Below are 9225 nucleotides of genomic sequence, written 5' to 3'. Positions count from 1 at the left end.
TACTGGTAAACTTTGCCAATGCCCTAGAAAGGACATAACACTTATCCAAGGTGTAAGTATACCTATCGCTGATTATCATGCCAGTCTAAATCCAGTGAACTGACAAATCAGGGAATTAAGCTTTCGAACATATAATCATGATTATATTCCACTGTGCTGACAACACTATAATCATGAACAAATACATATGTTCTGGACTTAATAGAATTTATACATTAAATACAATCATGAAATAAATCATGTGAACCGTGCAACATAAAATGTGATTTCTGATCTTTATTAATTAGTAAATCTAATTGTATTGAAATGGGTTTTATTTAGGGCACAAAACCCAACAAAGTCAAGATGGTAAATGCAATGTACTTGGCTTGATTCTCTTGGGGAGCTTGCTCGGTTTTTCCGGTGAACTTTCCCTTCTTCCCATTCCCTTGCCCGTTATTGTTGTTGGAACGTTTACCATTTGAGCTCGCACTATTTGGGTAATGGGAGAGTTGGGCGAACGTTCCAGTAGAAGGAACTTTTGACTTGCCAGGCTTTTGCTCGCCTTTTGCCCGCTGAATAGCCTCTTCAAGTTTGATGAAGCCTTCAGCACGGTCGAGAAAATCGCTCATCGAGTCTACCGGGCCATTCTTCCTTATGTCCTTCCAAAGTTCACCAAGGACTTCAATGCCTCGAAGTATTGCGAACAACTTTCCACCTTCAGTTACCCATGAAACCTTGGTCGCCTCCGTCATGAATCTGCTGATGTAGGCTCGGAGAGGCTTGCCTGGTCTTTGCTTGACTTCGACCAGGTCTCCTAGATGCAATGGAAGTTGGCGAGAGGAGGAGAATTGTGCATGGAATTTTGAGGAGAAAGCTTTCCATGAGCTAAACTTTCCAGGGACCAGCTTGAAATACCATTGCTGGGCGGCTTCCGAGAGGATGGTAGGAAAAATTCTGCAACATACGTCTCCTCGTACCCCCTCCAGATCCATTTGCATCTCGAAATACTTGAGGTGGGAAAGAGGATCTTCTCATCCAGTGTAAATCTTCCAGGTTGGCATTTTAAACTTGTGGGGTAACACCAGGAGATTGATATTGGGAGAGAAAGGGGTTCCACGTGCTCGGTCCAACTCGAGATCATTGTTTCTCTGTCCGGTCATGCCTTGGAACATATTCTTTAGTTCATCTAGTTGTGCCTGCACAGCTGGACTAACCTGCTCGGCATTTTGGTCGATCTGAGTCACATCAATATCTTTTTGAGCGGGAATTTGAGCACGGGTTCTGGGCTGCACGATCGGCATGCCAAGCTGATCATCTACTCCTCTCCTTCTGTTCAAATTGTTTTTGAGATCATGAGTCGTTCCCAACCTTTTAAATACAGATACGCCTGGCTGTCTTAGTGATTGATTGGTTTGGTTAACGTGTTGACCATCATCATTATGTTAGGTTTTATGCCCTAAATAAAACTCCATTTCAATGTAATTTATTTTATTCAACATCAATAAAGAAACAGAAGTATTTTTCATTCATTTGTGTATGTTTTGGTTCACTTTATCAATTGCTTGTCTATTTGATTTATAAATTCATCTTAAACCCTATTCACATACTTGATCATGTTTATTGTGTTGTCATCACATTGGAAAGTAAACATGACTATGTGAATAAAGTTTCCTAGATTTATCAGACACAGGGTTTTACTGATATGATAATCTACAACAAGAGTTTACTTGTGTTTGGAGAAATACTATGTTCTTTCCAGAACATTGGTTAAAGTAAAGCTCAGGTTGGATGCATGGAGTATGCATCAGAAGGGACCGATATTGAACTTTGACTTAGATTTAATTAAACTTACCGTAAAATCTATTCAAGTCAATATCGCCAAGTTGATCCTAGATCAAATGATCTTAATCCTGTTATGATTAGGCTCAATCTTGAAAGGTTATTCGTGTTCTTTGATTTGTTAGTTAAGCCTACTTTTAGGTCAGGGTGATACGTACATTTTGGGAACACGGTAGTGCAATTGAGTGGGAGCGCTAGCATAAACATGGTGGAGCAAAGGATGATCTCCTTCGAGCTTGACCAAACGAAAATAAATGGTGGAGATCTCATTTCACATAAGCTGAAATATCATTTATATGGGGTCAAGTGTTTTAAGGATAAAATACATAGTAGGGTATTACGGTAATCTAATCCCTTTACTGTGTAGATCATTCATATAGAGGATCATTAATCAAATAAGGATTATAACAATGGATAACTAATGATGTGTCTATATGGTGGAACATATAGAGCATTCTATATACTGAGAGTGCAATTCTAAGTTCTATGGGTGGATTCAACGAAGAATTAATAAGTTAGTGAATTTTAGTGCTAAATTCTTGATCTACTTATTGGAAGCTCGGTTATATAGACCCATGGTCCCCCCACTAGTAGAGATAATATTGTTTGTAAGACTCATGTAATTGGTTTTGATTAATCAATTATAATTCACGAATTAGACTATGTCTATTTGTGAAATTTTCACTAAGTAAGGCCGAAATTGTAAAGAAAGAGTTAATAGGGGCATATTTGTTAATTATGATACTTTGTATGGTTCAATTAATAAATATGATAAATGACAATATTATTTAATAATTATTTATAGTTATTAAATAGTTAGAATTGGCATGTAAATGGTTGAATTAGGAAATTGGCATTTTTGAGAAAATCAGATACAAAAGGTGTTAAAATTGCAAAATTGCAAAAAGCAAGGCCCAGTCCACTAAGCCATGGTCGGCCACCTTTGTAGGCTTTTTAAGTTGATATTTTCATTATTTTAATGCCATATAATTCAAATCTAACCCTAGTGGAATGCTATAAATAGATAGTGAAGGCTTCAGGAAAATTACACTTCTGATTCAGAAAACCTGAGCCTCTCTCTCTACCTTGGCCGCCACCCTCACTCTCTCTTCTTCCTTGATAATTTCGACCTACCTTAGTGATTAGAGTAGTGCCCACACACATCAAGCAATACCTCAATCATAGTGAGGAAGATCGTGAAGAAAGATCATCAGCAAAGAGATTCAGCATCAAGGATTCAGAGAAAGAGATCCAGGTTCAGATCTTGATAATACTCAACTACAGAAGGGATTCAAGGGTTAGAGATCTGAACGGAAGGATTCATTTAATTCCGCTGCACCCAATGTAAGGTTTCTTAAACTTTATATGTGCTTAATTTATCGTTTTAGAAAGTTCTTATTTAGGATGTTAATAAACATACTTGTGAGTAGATCTAAGATCCTGGTAAAATAATTTCCAACACATTAACCTGGTTGGAATTATCATTTATGACTTCTCCTGATGAATTACTAGACAAGGTCTGCCCACTTACTACTTGGCCCATAGGCAGAACCTGTAACCGGAGATTTGGCGGCTGACCATTTATAGTTTGAGAAGTATTCATCGCTGGATCTTTGTCTGTTTCACCAAGGGGAATGACATTCGGGGGTTGCTGCACAACAGTTTGATAGGCTTTTCGTATTAGCACAGTAGCTTGCCGGCTACGATTGTTAATCTCTGCATGGTGAGCCCTTAACGCTTCCATCTCTTTCTCCCTCCATTCGACAAACATGTGTCTCTGTTCTTCGAACGCGAGATTTACCGCAGCGCGGAGTTCCTCCTAATCATGATGTAGGGTGTTGGTGCTGGGTTTATGCCCTAAATAAAACTCATTTCAATATAATCAGATTTACTTATTAATAAAGATCAGAAATAACATTTAATCTTGCATGGTTCACATGATTTATTTCATGATTATTTACATAATGTGTGAATTCTATTTAAGTCCATAACATATGAATTTGTTAATGATTATAGTGTTGTCAGCACAGTGAAATATAATCTTAAGTTTATTCCCTAATTTGTCAGTTCACTGGATTTAGACTGACATGATAATCAGCGATAGGTATTCTTACACCTTGGATAAGTGCTATGTCCTTTCCAGGGCATTGGCAAAGTTTACCAGCATCGGATGTATGGAGTATACATCGGAAGGGACCAATATTGAACTTTGATTAGATATATTAAAATTTACCGTAATATCTATTCAATTCAATATCACATGTTGATCCTAGATCAAATGATCTTAATCATGATATGTTTAGGTTCGATCTCAAGAGTATTATACATGTTATTTTATTTGTTAGTTAAGCCTACTTTTGGGTCAGGGTGATACGTACATTTTGGGAACATGATAGTATAATTGAGTGGGAGCGCTAACATAAATATGGAATCTATAACTTCTATAGGAATTTAGAAGTGAAACGATGATATCCTTCGAGCTTGGCTAAACAGAGATAAATGGTGGAGATCTCATTTCACTTTGCTGAAATATCATTTATACGGAGCTAAGTGTTTTAAGGATAAAATACATTGAAGGTGTAACGGTAATTGTTGGAATTATTTTACCAGGATCTAGATTTACTAACAAATATGTTTCATTAACATCCTAATATGAATTCTAAAACAATGAAATAAACACATAAGAGTTTAAGAAAACCTTACATTAGGTGCAGCGGAATATTATGACTCCTTCCATTCAGATCTCTAGCCCTTGATTCCTTTCTGTAGCAGAGCATAATCAAGATCTGAATCTGGATCTCTTTCTCTCCTTCTTGTTGGTGTTGATTTTCCATAGTCTTACATACTATGAGTGAGGTACCACTTGATGTGTGTGGGCACTACTCATCACTCAAAGGAATTTCGAAAAACAGAGAAGAAAAAGAGAGAGGAAGTGGTGGCTTCAGAGTGTTTGTGTGAAAGAAATAATACAGTAATGTGTGTGTAAAACCTGAAGCCTTTACCTTTTATTTATAGAATACAACATAGGGTTAAGGTTGAATTACTTGGCATTTAAAAATGAAAAATAAAATGAGAAATAGGAAGCATAGTGGCCGGCCATGGTATAAGGAAACAAGCCTCTCACTTTTGCAACTTTCCTATTTTATCATTCCTAGTTTCCCATTCTCCAAAATTGCCAATTTTCTCATTCAACCACATAAATGTCAAATCTAATTATTTAATAACTATAATTAATTATTAAATAATATATTGTCATTTATTTTATTTATTAATAAAACCTAATCAAAGTTTCCCAATTAATAAATATACCCTTTAAACTCTCTATTTACTGTTTTACCCTTGCTTAGTGAAAATTCATAAAGTAGACATAGTCTAACTTTTAGAATTATAATTGATTAATTAAAATCAATTAACTGATTCTTACAAGCAGTATGGTCTCGCTAATCGAAGCATCGTTGGATTCTTATTTAAAAACGAAATTATCCTAATTCCTCTTAGCTTATTCATTTCAAATTAGCTCAATAACATATCATTGGATGAATGGTCTATAAATCATTTCATGTCATTCTATATTTTCTCTTAAGAAATTAAATGACGCATATGATTATATTCCCGAAATTCTATCCCAAATGATATAAATCCTCAATCTTAAAAATCTCCTACTTGTATGGGCAAATCTGACTTAGAGTTATAATTAGTAGTGGTGGTCCAAGAAAGAATTACTCATGTATATTTGGTATAAATTTAAGTTTTTGACTTTAATTTTAGATTTCAAACAGAAATTTTCTTATATTTCTAATTCCAGAATACAATACAGTTACACTTTCACAAGTGTTTAATATCCATCTTCTATTAATGGATTCAAAAACTGTATGTTAAAGTATGGATATGAGTTTAGTATTCTGTGACCAGGATCCACTTAGACTATTCTAAGAACCTTTAATGTAACTATACCTAAGTCATCAAAAGATACAACCACATTTTCTAAACATATGGCATTTGTATCTTGTTCATAGTGGTTTTGACAAGATCAATCTCTGCAAAGAGTTAATATGCCTATATCTACAGAAAGTAAGTTCATCTCATTCGCAGATGGATGTCATTCAGGGGTGGATATGCGTTTTTGTTGTATTCTTAAAACGATCACTCTAGATTTTACCTTAAACAGTGGAAAACCATTAAGGTAAGTGGTTAAAGATCTTGCGAACTGATAGGGGTGGAGAAATAGTTAGTAGATATGCAGTTCAAAGATCATTAAATTGATTTTTGAATTATATCCAAACTTACCTCCCCAGAAATTCGATTCGCATATTGATGATTAGTTACTAGTCGTTGCCTAAGTCCTTCTATGGTAATACAATTTCAGAATGATGTAATGGTTGTATACTTAATGTAAATCATTACTAGATTCATGGATGACCTAATCAAAATCTTAAGAAAAGCTAGAACTGTTAACCATAGTTTGTTAGCTATTCTAAGTGATTAGGGATGGACCATCCCATAGTCAATAGATAAGAAAGTGTTTGTTTAAACAAATACTACTTTTCTAAGAAAATGACTAAGTCTGAAAATAAAGTAGCAAATAAAGGAGATATTTTTCCTTGATTCCAAAAGTGTTCTATCATCTTATTCTTTACATGATGATTCAACTGCCTCTGTTGTCTTAACACAACCGAAGAGTTAGTACCATTTAGTTTTCTTAGACATAATTCACGGTACCTTGTCGTAGTGGGAGAGTTTCAAGGAACTTCACTTCTTATGACTTGGAAGACACTTGTGATTAAAATCCATTGTAAGTTTAAACAAGTAATGGATTGTCAAGATAAGAAACTAAGAAGAAAAGCCAATAGAACTATGGTTTGATCCATTCACATGGAATAACCTAGAGTTTTCTATTACAAGGACATAAAAGGAAATTTTCGTTAATAAGTCTATTCAATGGACTTAACAAAACTTCCTGTTCCTAGTATTATAGGTTTGAGTTTATCTAAACCTATGGCTTATGGTATACCTGGTAATTACTTACTCTAATGCAAGCAACTTACTTTAGTAAGATGCTGAAGCATTTTCTTTCTAATGACAATCTATAGAAGCTTCTCGACTTCTAGGCATAGGTTTTATTTATCTAAGGAAAAGTCTCAACTATTCCAGAAAAGATAAAGCCATGAAATAATTTCTTATATCAACAGTGAGAGGTCTCAGATATGCTTTAGTATGCTTAGACCAGACACCTGCTGTTGAGTGGGAGTAATGAGTAGGTATCAGATTAATTCCAGGAGAGGAGCATTGGAAGATAATCAAGTAAATCTTGAGATTAAGAAGAGGAACTATATGTTAGTCAATAAGGGTGTGTTTAAAACTCTTAGACTACACCACATCAGATTTCGAGACTTGCCTTTGTGCTAAAAAGTCTGCTGATAAGATGGTGATTACTCTAGGGGTGGATTAGTGATTTTGGAGAAGTGTAAAAACCTATCTGAAGTCTCTTGGTCTACCAGAGAGAGACTGAATGTTAAAGTTGCGGGAAAGGTACTTATTCAGCCTAAGGAAAGTTCTATACATTGTGGCACTGTTCCAACTTGTCTTAACTACTAGTGTTACTTCCTGAATAACCAAAAAGTAGTTGCCAAAAGTATAGAATCCAGTATCCCAAGAGAGTAGACATATAGAGAGGAATTTCACATTATCAAGGATTTTGTGATTAAGGAAGAGTAATGGTGGAGGAAAGGTTGTGGTTAATTCAACCTGTCAGATCCTATTACGAGGAGTTTACTACTACTACACTTGATTTGTATATCAAGATGTTGAGATTATTTGAAATGCACATTTTGTTTTATATTAGTGCAAGTGGGAGTTTGTTGGGTTTTATGCCCTAAATAAAACTCATTTCAATATAATCAGATTTACTTATTAATAAAGATTAAAAATAACATTTAATCTTGCATGGTTCACATGATTTATTTCATGATTATTTACATAATGTATGAATTCTATTTAAGTCTAGAACATATGAATTTGGTAATGATTGTAGTGTTGTCAGCACAGTGGAATATAATCTTAATTATATGTTCGAAAGTTTATTCCTTGATTTGTCAGTTCACTGGATTAGACTGACATGATAATCAGCGATAGGTATTCTTACACCTTGGATAAGTGTTATGTATGGAGTATGGAGTATACATCGGAAGGGACCGATATTGAACTTTGATTAGATATATTAAAATTTACCGTAATATCTATTCAATTCAATATCACATGTTGATCCTAGATCAAATGATCTTAATCCGGATATGTTTAGGTTCGATCTCAAGAGTATTATACATGTTCTTTGATTTGTTAGTTAAGCCTACTTTTGGGTCAGGGTGATACGTACATTTTGGGAACATGATAGTATAATTGAGTGGGAGCGCTAACATAAATATGGAATCTATAACTTCTATAGGAATTTAGAAGTGAAACGATGATATCCTTCGAGCTTGGCTAAACAGAGATAAATGGTGGAGATCTCACTTCACTTTGCTGAAATATCATTTATACGGAGCTAAGTATTTTAAGGATAAAATACATTGAAGGTGTAACGGTAACTTAGTGCCTATTCAATGTTGATCATCTATTAGAGGGTCACTGATCACATTAGGATTATAATAATGGATAACTAATGACGTATCTATATCGTGGAACATATAGAGCGTTCTATATACTGAGAGTGCAATTCTAAGTTCTATGCGTGGATTCAACGAAGAATTAATAAGTCAGTGAATTTAAGATATAAATTCTTGATCTGCTTATTGGAAGCTCGGATATATAGACCCATGGTCCCCATACTAGTTGAGACCATACTGCTTGTAAGACTCAGTTAATTGATTTTGATTAATCAATTATAATTCTAAAGTTAGACTATGTCTAGTTTATGAATTTTCACTAAGCAAGGGCGAAATTGTAAAGAAAAGAGATTCTAGGTTTATTTATTAATTAAGAGACTTTATTATTTAATAATTTATTTTTAGTTATTAAATAATTAGAATTGGCATTTAAATGGTTGAATTTGAAAATTGGTATTTTTTGAGAAAATGAGATGCAGAAATGATAAAACAGCAAAATTACATAAGTGAGGCCCATTATCCAAAGCCCAGGCCGGCCACTATTGTAGGCTTTTATCATTTATTTTTTCATTATTTTGATGCCAAATAATTTTAACTTAAACCTAGGTGGTTACCTATAAATAGATAGTGATGGCTCTCATTCACACTTAACTCTGTCAGATGAAAGTTGAGCCTCCTATTCTATACATAGTCGCCACTTCCCTTCTCTCTTCTTTTCCTCTTCAATTTTGAACCCTGAGTGAATGAGTGAGTGCCCACACACATCAAGTGGTATCTCAATCATAGTGTATAAGACTGTAGG

General features: G+C 34.6%; 1 protein-coding gene across 1 annotated transcript; it reads right to left on the bottom strand.

The window, feature by feature from the left end:
• Positions 1 to 317: 317 nt before the first annotated feature.
• LOC115717767 (uncharacterized) lies at positions 318 to 974 on the bottom strand. The gene has a single exon (XM_030646742.2). The coding sequence runs from the start codon at positions 972 to 974 to the stop codon at positions 318 to 320; it is 657 nt and encodes a 218-aa protein (XP_030502602.2).
• Between the last annotated feature and the right edge of the window lie 8251 nt (positions 975 to 9225).

Source organism: Cannabis sativa, chromosome 5, assembly GCF_029168945.1.
Source record: "Cannabis sativa cultivar Pink pepper isolate KNU-18-1 chromosome 5, ASM2916894v1, whole genome shotgun sequence".
Lineage (NCBI taxonomy): Eukaryota > Viridiplantae > Streptophyta > Magnoliopsida > Rosales > Cannabaceae > Cannabis > Cannabis sativa.
Note: the sequence above shows the minus strand (reverse complement) of the source record. Positions and strands in the feature narration are given on the sequence as shown.